The sequence below is a fragment of the Strix uralensis genome, chromosome 1 (assembly GCF_047716275.1).
Source record: "Strix uralensis isolate ZFMK-TIS-50842 chromosome 1, bStrUra1, whole genome shotgun sequence".
Lineage (NCBI taxonomy): Eukaryota > Metazoa > Chordata > Aves > Strigiformes > Strigidae > Strix > Strix uralensis.
The window spans coordinates 107,995,518-108,012,591 of NC_133972.1; the positions used below are offsets into that span (position 1 = coordinate 107,995,518).

Below are 17,074 nucleotides of genomic sequence, written 5' to 3' on the forward strand. Positions count from 1 at the left end.
TGCTTTGTTTACATTAAAACACAAAGAGTCAATGAATATTTAAAGACTTTCCAGTAAATGGTGTATAGTAATTATGTAAGCCTTAACTATACAGGTCACTGAGAGTAAATACTTAGGCAGATTCTGCCATTAAAAATCTTGGCGGATAAATATTTTATACAGGTTTGAAAAGCTGTAGGGTTTTCTTTTTACCACTAGCCTACTGAGAGAATCTGCAGGACATTAAATTAATCTTGCAGCCTTTGAAGAGTTCCCATCTTTTAATCTGTTTTGAGGTTGTCTCCTGGCTGTGTAAGTGAAGACATCTTTATAGACCTAGGGAGCTGAAATACTAGAATGGATCCAAAACCTGACTAAAAATTAGCAGAGCACATTTTTAAACCAATGCCTCAGTTGATGTGTACCTTGCTGCAGAGTATGGAAAATTATCTCTGGCTCTGGAGCACACAGTAGTGTTGTTAACATTTCGAGCCAGAACTAAACAGTCTTTGTCTCACACTGACAAGTTCAGAAGGTTTCATGAACAAATCTTTGGTGGCTAGCCGTGAAACATACTGATGCCTTACTTTATTTTAAAAAAGTAGCCTTACTTACATACTATAACATATAACTACTCACTATAACGAAATCATGGAAATTTGGAATTAAGAGACACTCTGTCCTTAAGCTGCTCTCTGGTGCTACAGCATTAAAGCAGTCTCAGATAAACCAAACTGTCCTCTCCTGCATGAATTGCCACGCAATGGCCTTTGCTACTTGCAAATCTCTTCAAAGGTAATTGCTCCTCACAACTGAAACTGCCTCAGGGGTTTTCAGTCTCCAGTCCCTAAGGCATCCCTTGTGGAACCATAGAAAGTGCAAGCCATCTGCGTGGAAGCCCTTCCGCTAGTAAAGGGCACTGCATGCACTGGCACTGCCATCGCAGTCTCTGGTGTTAGTATCCAACTAGTTTCTGGGGAACGTACTCACATAAGAAACAGCTCCTCTCTTTGGTAGTCTTGAGGAGTCTTGGGTCTAATTTACTCAAAGATTTAAATTTAATACAGTTCAAACAGCAGGAAACACATTTTCTTGCCTTTTCCACACAGCCAGTCCCACTTGCACAACGAATGACCCACAGTCTTTCTTACTCAACCTAAAGGGAGCAGCACGAAGCACCTGTGGTAAGTGTGTGCACTGGTGCCGAAGCCAATGGCCTCTAATCATTCGCCATCTTCCACAGGATGTTCTTATCCACATGGGAATGATAAGGCCAAGATTTATCCCATCAGGGACAGCTAGTCAAAATGGATAGATTTTCTCTAACTGATTGAGGAGGTGTGTAAATATTATTGTATTCGGATTTTCTTATAATGACAATTAAAAAGGCACAGGTAAAGTGAATATAGGATTTCTCAGCCTTGTGTTTTGGGATACCATTGATTTTTGCAAGAAAAATGGTGATTTATGGCAAAGATGCTCTCCATAAGCCTGTCAAAATGATTCATCGGAAGTCTTGCCTCTAAAGCTCTGCAAACTTAGCAGCTCATCCTGGCAAACTGAACACAGCAAGTATTTTACACCTTTCTCCTTTTCCCAGGAATCTCAATGTGATTCTGTGCTATAATTACATTGATCAGCCAAAAGTTGACAGGAAGAAAGCAAAAGAGCAGGAAAACCCTTCATCAGCTGTGCTAGTCCTTCTTTCCCTAATCTCTGACTTGGGGTAGATTATAGCAGGGCTAGGCAGACTGAGCGTTACTTTTATGAGAAACACCTCTCAAGGAGCGCAAGTATTTCAAAGACCTTGACTATCTCAGAGACCCCGGGGGCCCTGCGCTCTGTGCCAGGGTGGGTCAGTTCTAGCCTTAATTCATTCTGAGGTGTCAGTCCAATCGGAAGTGCAACAGATACATGCTTGCAGACTTAAAATAGGCCTCTTGATTGTCTCGGTTTCAATATAGTTATCTGATTTTCTCTTCCCCCTTCACAATCCTCTTCCCCTTCTACAATTCAAATAAACACGAGGCTCGGTTGTCTGCAGCTTTCTGATTGTCTCATGCACACTCTGTTACACAGCAAGATTGCAACTCAGCAGATCCAAGAGTCTCCTTTCCTGTTGCAATCTGGCCCATATTCATCCTGCCTAACCTTCAGGCACTTCACAGGGGTGCCCAAGCTAGGAGCACAGACTTCTTGAGCTCTTCCTAACATCAGTGGAAGGATGAGCATTTTTAGAAGCTGATTCAAATTTCAGGTGGCTGAATCATCTTCTGGAGGTGCTCTGTATTTCTCCGTTGGCTGTGCAAGGTGCCTAAAGTCAGATGAGCTGAATGACCACACAGGACAGCACAGTTTGCTCCCTCCTTTAAGAACACCACAACATAGCACAGAAGCCACTGGTGCTGTAGGAGGGAAAAGTTCTTGCCTCAGCAAAAGGGTGGGAGGGGAGAAGGAAGAGTGAGTACTTCACTTTGATGCTGACAGTATTTCCCTCAGCAAAGTGGCGGGGGGAAGGCAGACAATGCAATCTGGAGGTTGTTTTTTTTTTATAACTGGCTCTCCTACACTCCTCCAGTCTGCCACCTGCTCGTATGTAGACCCAGCACACGAAGCACCCACTCTGGAGGATCCTGGCAACAGGACTGAAGGATATCTGCTGCTGAAGGGTAGGTGAGCCTCCCTTCCATAGGGAAGTTGGACAAATCCATGTTCAGAAGGGAACCGCAGCAGCCAGACCCTTTTTAGCCAGACTGGACTCCTTACTATTTCTTGGTATGACTGCTGGTGCTAAAAATTGTTTGTAAACTGGAATGGAAAGCCCAACAGCAGGAAAACAAACACAAAATCATAATTAATTGAAACCTCACAATATTCTTCAACATTCTGGTGCCAGTCTAACAAAGCATTAAGAGAGTGAATAAGTCCAATATATACAGTGGTTCTGGGCTGGTCTGTAACACACTTAAAATAAAACATATGCTGAAAGAGCTTGGCTGGATGAGGGCTAGAATGCTCTGTACTCGGCAGCATCCCACTGAGAGTGTCAAGTGGGCAAAACAATAATATTTTGATGTGGATAGAGAAAGGAAGAGGCAGAGAAGGAAAAGCGAATCAACAAGACAGAGAGAAAAATACTAGCAGTTTTAGCAGGCAGAAATTTGAGGCTAAATTAGAGTGTGCCCCTGAGATGATCTGCCTTGGACTCTAAGTTTTTATATTTTCACACTGTTAGAAAAACTGTAAAGCAGAGCATTATAAATGGTCATTTGGGAAGTTAAGGAAGCATCTTCAAGACTACGCTGAGCTAGTCTGTAAAACTTCATCATCAACACTATCCAGTCCAGCATGGAGTGACTGTGCAAGAACACTTGTGATCCAGGCAACACACTAAGCTGATATATAGTCCATGTGGAACTAAGGACAGAACTTGTCCCAAGATGACCAGCATTTTCCTTCCATGATGGAACTGTTCTTTAGCTCATTAGATCCTACATCCCAACAGAATAAGTGATCCAAAGAAAAAGAACAGGACAGAACTCATTTCTTGCTTTCATGGGGATGTGGGGTGAGTGTCATGTGTTGTTTCCTAACTACTTTTCTCATGGCTGATGCTCAGAGTGCCACTGATGTTCTCTGGAGGAAGTTGTGTCCAGCCCATCTTAACCAACTGAAGGAAGTAAAAAAAGAGAAGAGAGACAGAGAGAGGAAGATCCTAAAGGAGTACCTTAAAGAAAAAAGATATGCTTTGGCATTGCAGAGTTTTAAATTAACTGTTTGCAAGCACCCACAATAAACCAGATGTTACTTCTTTCATTCTGGGTGCTCTTTCAAGCTGATGTCCTATCTGAAAGCACTTGAAAATTCAGCAGCAATCCGATATGATGCTTTTCCTCCTAGGCAACATACCACAAATTCCCAGGAAACATAAAATAAATGGAAAAAGCACAAATATATGGACTTTCTAACGGATTATACAATTCAAAATACTACAAAATCTTTTCCTGTTTATTTTATATTGTGCATACCTTTAGTTTTACTCAAAGCAAGCAGTGAATTAGCAAGTATTGTAATACTCACTAGATCTCCTGTCATTCTCTTCAAAATTACTAAACAGAATGAATGGTCATGTATGCCTATCATACATGCATCCTATGCTGTGACCTGCAGCTGTGGTTGAGATAGGACATGAAGCTTTGCAGCTCCAAACAAGTCAGCAGGGTTAGTTAAAGGGCACTGGAACTACTAGGGCTCTTACTGGGGAACCAATTTGACTCAGAAAGAGTCAAAATGAGAGAACAACCTTCAGTATCTTGGGACACTAGGAAGAGTGGAATGTCTTTTAGCTTTCAACATTAATTTTCACATTTATTCCCCCTTTCTTCACTGGAAGAGAGATGTTAGTTCTCCCTATCACTCTTGCAGAACATAGAGAGAACATGTGAAAGAGAGTAGCAACTTCTTTTACTTTTCTCCTTCAGCAATACTGCCAATGACTAGTATATGGGAGGGTTTGTTTCTAAGAGCTCCTCTTTGTTTGGGCTATGGAGAGCACTCATGAAATCAAGAAGAATAAACAGGTCATAATTCTCAGGAGCATTTTTCTTTACCTGGAGAGACAATTCTTGTATTCTGTGCTACCAAAGATGCTGTACGGTATTAAAACAAGCTATGACTATTATAGAACACTGGGTTGTTGCCTTTTTCTTTTTTTTGGTTGAACCATCAAGTCATGAAAAGTTGGCTAATGCAAAGTAAGAACTGGAGCAATTTGTGTAATAATGAAGAAAATTTTGCTCAAGCCAGCATTTCAGTTTTACAGTGTTGCCGATAAAAGCAAACAACTAGATTCACAAAACAGAGCTTTCCTGCTCCTTTCTATCTTGCAGATCAATGACATGGATATCCATCTGGGACATGAGAGATTCCTGGTCAGATTCCCTTCCTGCTGGAATCAGATCAGAGACTGGGCCTTGGGTGTCCCTCTGAGCACCAGCTTGTCCCCAGATCATTGTACACAACAGCCATTCGGCAGCCCGTGAAATATGTTAAACGGCCTCAACACAAAGGACGGTGACACTCAATAGTCGGATATCCTATATTCCTGGAAAAGGTCACTCTCTCTTGCTCTGACTCACAAAAAGGGCTTGAGCCATGGCTAACTACCCATTACCTCCAGCAGTCCATTACAGGAGAGAAGAGTACCTTCTCCAGAGGTAAAGAATAGCACCTAAAACACCCACCTAAGCAGTGCTTAAAAATGGTTAGATTTTTAAATTTCAGATTTCCAAAATTTATCTTTATTATTTTTTCTCTTTTGGTGGGACTAGCTGAAAACCAGCACATGCCTTGTCATACTCAAACTATAGAGAGAAGACAAGAAGACATTTCTCATGGGATGCAATTCCAGAGGCAAATCTCAAGGCTTTTCTGAATATAAAATTTCAGTATACTATCACTGAGAAAGTCTCAAAAGAACCCTGCCCACCAGCATTTTGTGCTGTAGTGCTCTCTTAGCCATAATTACCTGATTTCCTCTTTCAGGTTTTTTTAAATATCGTTCATCATTATACAATACCATCCATTTTCAGGTGACCAAATTTCTGGCTGAGTCCCTATGTTAGCTAGCTGCCCTTGGAGATCTGAAACCTGTGAATATAAATCACTAGACACAGGAGCTTCGGTCTAATTTAGATCACATGAAAGTACACTCTGTCCTTAAGAGCAAATCTGCAGAGATATACCGGCCTCATGAAATAAAAGAATAACCTGAAAACTACATTAATTTTAAGCACCATCTCCTACAGGTGAGAAAATCAAGAAAAGCTTGACAAATACAGAAAACCTTAAAGCTTTTATGGACATAAATGCTTTCCTTTTAAAGGCAACAGTTACTTCCATTTGTTTAGAAACTTTGGGAAGACCAGCACAATATAGCCAACTCCTGAAAATGTTATTATCAAGGCAAGGAAGAAATGTGGGATGTTATTAATTAAAAGACATTTCTATGAAATATCTTAGGGTGACCTGAGCCAGCCACTGGACAACTTCGGCTCCTTATGTAAAGGCAACCAAACACTGCCTAACTGAACAAAGAACTATCATATTAAAACAGGGCATGGGTTTGTAAGGAGAAAAACTTTTCTTCCTATAGAACAGCTTTTTCTACATTCACATAGACAGTTTGCAGGGGATCCTATTCATCAGCCTGCATCCTCTCAGTCAGTCCTCTCCTCATCCTCATCAGGAAGATAATAGAGAACAAGCTCCATCTATCTGTGTCTACCTAAAAACACGTATCTAATATATAGTAAATAACCTAAATCAATGATAGGTGGTATATACATATGAGAATATATGCCTGTATATAAATATATATGGAGAGAGCCAGCACCTGTCCCTGATTTATAGATCTATAAATGCATACGCATACATATATACATTGTATATGTATACACACACATCTATACATATATAAGTATTTATAATACATATATTGAAGCATACATGAATGCATGTCTGTGGATGTTTATATCTAGGAGTCAAAAATAAGTTGGGAATGTTCTTTCTCACTTTAACATATCACTCATTTTGAAAATTTTTCATACAGAACCAAGCAATGAGTTATTCTGGACTTAAGAGTTTTATCAAAGAAACTAGACTCTGGACCTTAATGAACCCTTTGCAATTGCAAAAAAAAAAATGAACATAAATTAATTAAAAATTTAAAATATTTTTCTTAAGAAGCAGAGTTAATGCTAGAACATGTATACACTAACCCTTTGCCCATATGTAGGAAGGAAGTGTACCATGTAAGCACTGAAGCTGAAATCTTGGCCCCACAAATGGCAGCGGGAATTGGCCGATTTATAGTTTCTATATCTGCCATTAAGTGTTTTATCTCAGTGTTTCCCAAGCATCATCTCAACCTAGGTAAAATGAAGATTGCAGCTGATATTGTTGAGGCCACCACCTGCAAACTGGTGGATGCCTGAAATGCAGGAGGAAATCAATACCCATCCTGAAGGAGCTTATAGCATCCCTGGGAAGATCAAGCTCAAGGCAAACTGATGCCCTGTCTCACACTGATGACACAGTTGCAGCTTTATGCTTGTCCTGGTTTTGGCCAGGATAGAGTTAACTTTCCATGGGCTGAGAGGTTTTCTGAAATGAGTGTGAGGCTCTCTGTAGAGATGAGTGCTGCTCTGACTTCTGCTGTATGGTTGTCAAACACCCTCACTCTCAATCCTTCCTGGTTCTGTCAGCCATGCCTCTTCAATTGCAAGAAGCCCAAGGTATGCAGTGTGTACTTCAAGGAGCTTTACTGTTTCAGGAATGAGAAAATTACACTTTACAATGTTATGCTCCCTCGTTTTGTACTTACTAGCCAGATTTGGCAGATTCTGACATTAGTTTCCTGCTGTTCACCCCAGCAGGCAGAAGGGGTGATATATGGTCACATGCATACCCAAAAGCTTTTGTATAACTGCAGAAGAGGATTTTTTTCTTTCTATTCTCCAATTTTCGTTCTCAAAAAAAGCAGAACATGGAATACCTACAGTAGCTTGGCCACCAAAAGCAGCCTGCCTGTCACTGTGAAGCACTCTTTCTGGTCTATCTATCTTGCTGAGAGGTGAGCTATACTAGCTGTATGGCATCTAGCTCTCGAGCTACCCTGATATTAATATTCCTACACAGAAGACCTAGCCCTGGTCATTTCATTAGGCTTTTTGGGGGATTCAGCAAGTATTCTGAATGTTTTTGTAGGAGCTACACAATTTGCTTGGAAGTGTTTGCTTTCCAAGGAAACAATGAAACCATGAAGAAATAGAGTTAGATTACATTTTAACAGGGGCATGTGATGGCCTAATGTTAGTACATAATTTTGATACGGTCTTTACAGTGCTTAAAAATCATACTCACTTTACCCTAAATATAGTTAACTGAAGTTGCTTCAATCTACATTAAAGCAAAGCACTAGAGTCTGAAGCTTTCTATTAACAAAGGAGCACTTACCTGTAATCATAGTTAGAGCTGATAAACTTGCTAAGGCTGGGATATCAAGGTTAAGGCTCTTTAAGTTTAAGGAAAAGTCTTTAATAGAGTCGAGCCACTCCCCAAATCCACGAAGGCACTGAAGTCTATGAAGCACAAGTCCATTGCAGAATACAAACTTATCCTCAGCAGTATCAGACCTCAAATAAAAATAATTGAAAAAAAAATTATAAATGCATCTTCTACTTTACAGCAAAATGCATAACCAGTATTGAAGTGTCTGTCATGTAAAATCCAAGGCATATTATCCTGAGACATATGTGAGCATTCACATTTGACAATATGCTTCTCCCTTGGGGCCAAAGTACAACAAACAAGCTTCTATGATTGCTTACTTGGTAGAGTTATAAGCCTGAGGTTAGCTGTAGCATGTGGTGTCGACTGTCTAATTAGTTAAGATTTTGGTCCTGCCCAAAGGCATAAACAGGGAAGACATTTTACATTAAATACTGTATGTTTGAATGAAAGGAATACTAAGTGTGTGCATTTTGAAATACAAAACTAATAAAAACTGGAGAAAAACGAGATTGTGCAACTCTCAGCATTTACTCAGTCTCATCTGCATTTATCAGATTGTAAAAATTGATAAGGAAAAACCAATGGAAAATACATGCAATAATGCACCACAATACACATAACATCATGAACTGTTTTATATGAAAACCTGTGCCTAAGAGAGATATTACAGCCAAGCTCGCCTCTCATTCCCCTCCCCATTGCCAATATCCCTGTTAAAAAACGCATGCAAAGGTCATTTTCAACCTAAAGAAACAAGGACATAATTGAAATCACCAGTTTGGAATTTTCCCAGTTCCTGAAAGCATTTTTGGTGAAGTGTCTTAACTAGTGCCTGACTGACAAATAGCATTTCACTCTATTAAATGACTTGGTATTAAGAAGAAAAACAATCTGAACAAGATTTTAAATCTTCTTCATCCCTTTCAAAAACAGATGACAAAGATGCGCATGCACAAAAGAAGGGGGAAAAGGTAAAAGCCTTCATACTGAAGGTGCTTTTCTATAGTCATGCTGATGAGTATGAAGCAAACTTGCTCAACTAGTACCTGAGGATCAATGTCAATTACTATGGAAGAAGAGGATGGGGTATATCAAATAAAAAGAAGCATATTAGCAAGACCTATGCTCTCTTTTTAAATCACTGTCTTGTTTTTTCTGCACCGTAAAACAAACTAAACACCATATCCATTGGATGCAGACATTGCTGATGTTTCGTGGGTTCTTTTGGTACAATTGACAATGTTCAAAGATAGCGCCATATTTATTTCTTGAAAATATTTAAATGGATGATTTTTCACATCAGCTTAAGAGGAAACGAAATAAATAGTTACCTGATGGAGAGTCTTAGTACAAACAGCTCCAAAAAAGCTGATTCTATGAGTAATGTCTGATCTTCTTTTGGGAGGTCAGTAAATCCTGGGATTTTTTCTGCCCAGCCTCTAGTTATGTCAATGGAGGCAGTCAGAAGATTATAGAACTGTTGTACATGTTCTGCATCTGTGCCTGCAGCAGCCTGATCAGTGGAACAGTACTAAAATAAAAGCCACAGAAAGCAACGTTATATGCATTTAAGGGCATTCTGCGAAACATACAGCGTTACTTGCCCGACAACATTTCCTTCTGTGGCAAAGCTGGTATTATTATCAAAGGCATAATAAGTAGGTCTACATCTCTCTACCTACTTGACTACCTACAGGCATTTTGCTATTCAGATGTATATTGCAAAAATATTTCCACATGTATACAAAACATTTATATAAATAAAATATAATGCTTATCACACTTTACAAGTACCTATATGCTATTAGTAAGCAGAAACAGAAACCTGGTGGGTAGGATGATTTCCATCACACTAGAAGAGGAATACTATTTAACTTACTACAATTAAACACTTTTCCTATTGATTAATTTGTCTCAGTATGTCCAAAATGCAGATTTCTTCCAAAACCTCTCAAACTGCATTTTATCTGACAGTGATAGAGACACGTAAGATAAATCATGTTTTATCTGACACATGCAGCATTGCTTCATTTGAATACAGAATTGGTTCAAAGTAAAACAGCTGCCCCATACCACCTCTTATCCTTCAAATAGAAGCATTTAAGGTTCAGGAGAACCTATTATCCTGCTTATGTGGCCATAACTCTTTCAGACAACCATTCGACAGGCTCAGCCTGCTCAGCTTCCCTGTGACCCTCTGACAGCTCCCTCCCTGCTATCTCCTACTTCCTCACCAGCGGATCCCTGTCACTCTTGTGACACTGCTCTCTCTCTCTTGGCAGAAAATACAACAGGAGCTTTCGTGGCTTAGTCCGATTTTGTGCTTGGAAAGCACTGATGGTTTTCTGAGCAGGAACTGAATAATTTGGTGTTTATTGTAACAACATCCTCACCATCAGACATCTGGTGGGTTATTTCTGGGAGAGACTTCATACCCACTCTCTGGGACTCATCCAAGAAAAGGTTGGGGTGGCCTCCACGGCTGAAAGAAGCGTGCATGCCCTTTGAAAACAACTCTCCACATGCAGTTAGGGCTTGAGTCCATCAGCCTAAATGTCTGCCTAGCAACTCCCCAAGCCAGAGTGGAAGCAGGAAGACCCACATCTGTTTCCTGATCAGTAACAGTGGGTTGCCAGCCTAACAGAACCTTATTACAGGCATGCCACTTGGGCTGCAAATATCACCCAAGTTGCTAACTGCAACCCAAAAGTCACCTCTGTGCAGGAAAGAGAGAGGGGGCAGAAAGCAGAACTTCTTGGGTAGGTGCCCTGTTCTCTGCCTGTCCTAGTTGGAGCTGGTTGCTGTTGGTAGGTAAAGGATGAAGGACACAGGTCAGAGTCGCTGACTGATTGAAGAACCATAGCAATCCTAGAGAGTTCTGGGCATATCTGGGGTACCAGTGCTAGCCCTGAACAACTCTGTTCTGCTTACCCAACACTAACTGCACGAGTTTCTCACGGTAAGCTCCAGCTCACATCCCTAGTCAGCTAGTGAAACACATGCAATCCCTCTTGTAAAGCTTATGGGGAGATAAATTCTGCCCCAGCTACTCTGAAGGATCCTGTGACAGTAAAGCAGGTAGAGGCCAAAATACAGAAAGGATGTGGAACACCAGCAGAAAAATCTGTATGCTGTATCATTTACATGTTCAGTCCCCCATCTGAATGGAGCAGTTGAGGATGCTCAGGCAGCATGAACTAACTACTCCTGGCACTGGAATGCAGCAAGATGCACTGGGGTGATTGGTGGGTAGAAAAAGATCATATGCTTTTTCAGAGACTTTGCATGTTCTGGACCTTGTTAAAATGAAGCTATGGAGCAAGCCAAGACAGTGTGCATCTTGGCCTGGGAGACATGCTTTGCTGGGTGGGGGCTGACCTATGATTCCTTCTTTCTACACGGGGAAACCAAACAGGCTGATGGCAACTCCTGCCTCACCATAGATACTGTTAAGGCAAGACACATTCATGATCGTTTGAGCAGTGAAGAGGAAGGAATAGAAAAGGAAAAGAGAAAAGATACTACCTTAAGTTCATTCTAAATATAATCAATCACAAGTCAGCATAATTGTGCCAGGTATTAATTTGTTCCCAATATTTGTAAAACATTCCTTTGGAAAATTAAGGCAAAGTTTTAACAAAGAGTTAGCACTTGCAAAGAACAGCTAAAACAAAATATTATTTACTTGTAACAGACTTATGAGTATATAAGTAATGCTAAACAATATGTATGGCTTTGTTTTATGCACCAACATCTGTGGTTTTTTCCATTATTATTTCATTGAGGAGAGCTGATATTTGACCTAACTTCTGACCAAGAGAGCTGGTAAGCCTGCCCTTGGTCAGGAGGCCACGGTACAGAAGGGCTCCGATCTGCATTTCTTAGCCTGCCCTATGTGAACTGGAGGCACGCCTGGAGAAAGCCAAAAGACAAAGCTCTGCCTTACTCCTTTGCTCAGAGCTCCTTTGGGAATTAAATGAAGCCCAACTGTTACTCAAGGAGGCGGTTGCACATGTAGCAAGCAACATTAACTTGTACAGTATATCTAAAGAGATTCAGAGAGCCTGATGGTGAGGGGAGCTTGATAGCACAACCTAGCTCTACCCTTTGGCTGCTTTCACCAGACCTTCGTCAACTGATACAGCAGCAAAAGCCTAACAATAACTTCTCTGCACAGAGGAGAAGCTATGCTTGTTTTGTGGCTGGGGAAGGGGCAGGCATTATTACCTAAATGCTGCACTCTCCCTCCAAAAAGGCAACATTTCTATTTAAGTTGCTGGCTATTCTGCATGAATAAGGACAGCAAGATACAGGGTATGTTTCTCATCTCACTTACTTAGAAATGTAAACTCGTGGAATTGTACCAGTAAAACAGGTGTGAGACTGGACTGCGGCCCTTGGCCTTTAAGTTCATAAACCAAATTCTCTTCCTAGCAATTGCTTTTTGAAACCAAGTACCTAAATATACCATTGCTATGGACTGGTTAAAACCCATGCTGAAATGAAAAAGTAGCCATGTTCTGAACAGAACCCGTTCCAATCTGTTCTGGTTTAAAATTCATAGCTTATGTAATATATTTTTGGTTTTGGGGTTTTTGTTGGGTTTTTTTGTATGTGTGTAGTTTTATTTGAAGGGAAAGGGTACACATTCCTCTCTGAAACTTTTACCAGTATTTTTAAGACAGTCAAGACATTACGGCTTGTAAACATGAAGACCATGCTAAACATTAAGGTCGTGTCTGCGGAAGTGTTAGGACTGACTCCAAAACCAGGTTTCCAGATCTACCCATTTGTGGTGCTCGGCAGGATCACAGACTAACTGAACATGCCATAAGTTAGTCTTTACAGGTACAGGATTATTCTTCAAAGGGATTTTTTAGCATTGCAGTGTGTTTATGGAATATTTCATTTAGTTTATCTCAGTTTTTACACAGCATTTGTTTCTGATCTCCCTTAACTTTTCAAAATAAGTATAAAGTTTATGAAAAACATAAAAATCTATTCATTTCTTTCCATGTATTTTTGTCTTTTCAGTACTGCTGAACATAACAGACTATCATTTTACTGTAAAGAAAAACTTAGATATTAATATGTCCTAACAGACAATCATACTTAATCTTTTAGCTACCAAGACTAAATTAATTTACTGTCAATCATGTGCTTCCTGTAATGTCAGAATTGTTCAACAATTAGATCTATGGGCTGTTTTCATTAAAAGAGAAATAATTACTACAGGACAAAGAAAAAAGTCACATAAAAATACACAGATTTCATTCAGGTTTTTGTAAATGCAAAAGAACTTTCTATCTATAAATAAATAAATACGTAAGCTTAGATACTGCTTTCATGGCCTGAGCTATTATATGCCTGTAATTCTGTGGAACCCAGCAGATTTCTGTCAAAGAGCACAGCTCGTCATACACCTCGGTATTTGCAGAATGACCCCCTGAGACATTCTGGGTAAGTTAAAATACGTGTAAATATGGGTAATGCATTCTCCCCTAAAAAGCTGTCACGTACTGAACAGCTATATTCTTAATAATAATTTGGAAAATTATATGATTGTGTACTTACAGATTAGCTTGAAGAAAAGATATTACAGCATGCTTAAAATTGCTAAATGATATATGTTACTCCAAAATAGCATAATGCACTTTTTAGATAATTACAATCAAATATGCTTTAGTATTAAATATTACTTAGCAACAAGTGATAAATGGCCAATGTAGATGTTGTCAGAGTACAGCTGTATTTTTTACAGTCTCAGATTTAATCATATTTCATTAAGGGGAAGAAATTTGATCTTGTTTTTCCTTAGCTGTATTTTTTCTTTTCCTATATCAATCTGCCTAAAAATGTAGTTAACAAGCCATTTCAATGCTGTATTTTAATAACTATAGAACAGTTTTTTAAACTTTCAAAATTTTCCATGAATATTTAAATGGTGAATATGATACATTAAAGAACAAAGTTACAAAAATATATAATCTCTGGTAAAGCTTTGCTGAGATAATTTTTTAGAATTTTGATTTTAAAAGGTTTGTTTTACAAAGGTGAATTTTACTGAAGAGATATTCATGCTGGGTATCCAAAGCCAGACCCTGGTCCCATTTAAATAATGGCAAAATGCCTACTGATTTCAATAGAAATGTCCCTATCCATCCAGCGTTACTTTGCGCAACCTTTATATCTGAATATTAGGGAAGTGCTGTTAGATTTTAGCCTTCAGAACCTGGAAATTAAGATACTGGACATATGAGTACAGCTCCTGAGTTTGGTAGATTAATCAATCATATCAAAATTGCTAGTGTTTTGGCACAGCCTTTTGCAAGAAGAATGCTCTATTTATCCACACATTTTTGCTTTCACTCATCTATGGAATATACTGCAGGTAACTTTGTGATTGAGATCCTCATGATGGATAGTTACTAACACTAATTTCTACTGCACCTCCTTTCCCCTCATCGTCCACCTACCATGGAAAGACATGTCTGGCTGGACAGATTTCTACCCGCATCCAAATTTCACATTTAATTTCATTTTAGCAAACCGATTGGTAAGTAGAAATGCAGTTCATGAACCATTTATATGTGGAAAACAAACAGGCAAAGAAAAGTGAGACATACTCTTGAATAGTCAAGCTCCCTGGGTGTGGAGTCGGTTAAAGCTCGTACGAGGGCGTTCATCATGCTGATGGGAGGAGAAGGCGGGGAGGGCTGAGAGGGTTCTTGCTGTAAGGGGCTCTTTGGTTTGGAAGGCAGCCGACCTCTTCTCCCTTTCAGGCTGTCGGTACGGACAACTAGGTAAAGAAAAAAAAAAAAGCGAATCAGTTGTGAAGACACCAGCAAACAACGGACCAGAATGAACACCTGCTTTTCTTATGGTGGCCAGCCCGGCAAAAATAAGAGCTTTCTCCAGTTTCAGCACATGCTCTTGATGCCTTTGATTGCAAAAGGAACACAAATGATACCAAAATTGCGTCAGACCTATGATTGTAAGCAGCAATGTAGCTGCTGACTGAAAGCCCAGCTGTGTTCCTAGTGTTCATGCTTTGTTTGCAGCACATCTATGCGCCTGTGTATGTGTGCCCATGCACACTCACACACACACAGACACTCTACTGCTGAAAGGAAACAGAATGTGAAACACAAACTCTAATGTTCCTACTATTGGTGCACCTTTTAAATGGCAGAGTCACTCATTCAAAGTAATTTTAGCTTTCTTGAAGCATTTGAAAAAATATGGTCATGCTATATAGATAATATTATCCATGTTAGTATTTGCAATGGGACTGCTCACACAGTATTACTCTCATGCTTAAAATATTTGCAGAATTGGGACTACCGAATTGATCTCATTTCCATTTACATTAATTGCAAATTTACAATCAACTTATGGGAACAAGACAAGATCCTATGTCAAAATGTACACAATCCCGTGCAGCCCCCGGTGAGATAACAGGGGGAAGCCAACAGCATTATCAAGCAACGTTCAAAGCTAATAAAGGAGACACTTTGGACAGTGTCAAATTATCCTCCTGTGACCTTGCTGTTCTTGAACTCTGGGGTCTAAAGTCTAAATATGATAATATGGGTGAAAAGAAGAAAATCAATACATTATTACACAAATGCACATATTTTGGGGTAAGTTATGAATCCCATCCCTGTAAAATTCATTGCAGAGATATCCGAGTCCACACACGCACACACAGAGATTCATTAAACATAGTATTTCAGTGTCTGGGATAATAATAGCAATAGTCCTTACCTTCTTTAACCATGCCGACGCTGAGACACTTCTGAAACCGGCAGTATTGGCATCTGTTACGACGTCTCTTGTCCACTGGACAGTTTTTATTTGCCAGACAAACATATTTTGCATTTTTCTGAACTGTTCTCTGTGAAAATGCAATACAAAAATAGTAAACTGATCGTTTCTTGAACAAGTTAGAACCTGACAAAATGTGTTTTAATTACAACATGAAAAGCGACAGTGCAATTCATATAATTAGATAAAATTAATTTCCTAACACACTAGCCTGCAGGAAAAACAATTTTATTAGTGTTAGCTGCTGACAATGAAAATCATCTAGGATTGTTCTGAAGCAAGTCTCTGGAGACAGGCAACTTTGAATGATAAAATCATATCTGAAATTACCAGGTCATCACATCTACCTTTGGGGATTAGATTATCTCCGCTTTTAATATCCCTTTGGGAACAATTTTCTACTTGGTTCATTCCCTTGATTATTGCTGACCTTATTAAAATAAAATCAAAATGATCTGCAATGTACTTCTCTTGCTATCTCTATTGTTAGTCAAATACCACAATAACTGGTTTGGTTAGCCATTAAAATCATCAGGGAGAAAAATAAAAATACCAGAAACCCCTACAAAATATGTTTAGTTAAATATTCTGGGAAAGCTAACCTGACCTGGGAGAAAACCAAACAGAATTATACTGTAGTTATATACATTTAATTAACTCTAAAATGATCTTAAAACTATACAATAAATTTAAAATTTGTAAAAACCTGGTAAGCCTTGAGAGAATGTAACAAATATTGATGCAAAAACATATGATATGTTTCCATACTTAAAATCAAAGATATATCAATAAATAACTTAGCACCAAAAAAAGACATTAATAGGAAAGACAGCAGAACAGGAACAAATTTATCAACTCAACATTCAATATTAAATCTTTCACTGCAATGAAATTAATGGATAAGTGTTATTTCATAATTTGTGTTCCTTTTCAAATAACAGCCTCCATGTATTAAATATAAGAGACACAGGAAATATTGTTCATTGCGCTTTGAAGCTGAAAACTGTTTAATTTTGCAGAATAAGCTCTAGATACTGCTCCCAATCAAGGACATGCTATTGATTTCCACAGTGGCAGGATCAGGCCCATAAGAACTGCTATTTCCATGTTATTTGTGTTCCCTTTTCTAGCTATATTTAAATAACAAATGTGTCTTATAGGAAATGTGTATTTTACCACGTTGTCAAAGGATTAT

At 39.1% G+C, this 17,074-nt stretch overlaps 1 protein-coding gene across 1 annotated transcript in view; it reads right to left on the reverse strand.

Moving 5' to 3' along the window:
* Positions 1–17,074, reverse strand: part of NR4A3 (nuclear receptor subfamily 4 group A member 3) — a 31,332-nt gene that overhangs the window by 4,811 nt on the left and 9,447 nt on the right. Inside the window, exons 4-7 of the mRNA XM_074876662.1 lie at positions 15,820–15,949; positions 14,679–14,851; positions 9,384–9,583; positions 7,996–8,174 (exon numbers count right to left, since the gene is read on the reverse strand). Coding sequence (XP_074732763.1) covers positions 7,996–8,174; positions 9,384–9,583; positions 14,679–14,851; positions 15,820–15,949 — 682 coding nt within the window. The remainder of the gene's footprint in view (positions 1–7,995; positions 8,175–9,383; positions 9,584–14,678; positions 14,852–15,819; positions 15,950–17,074) is intronic.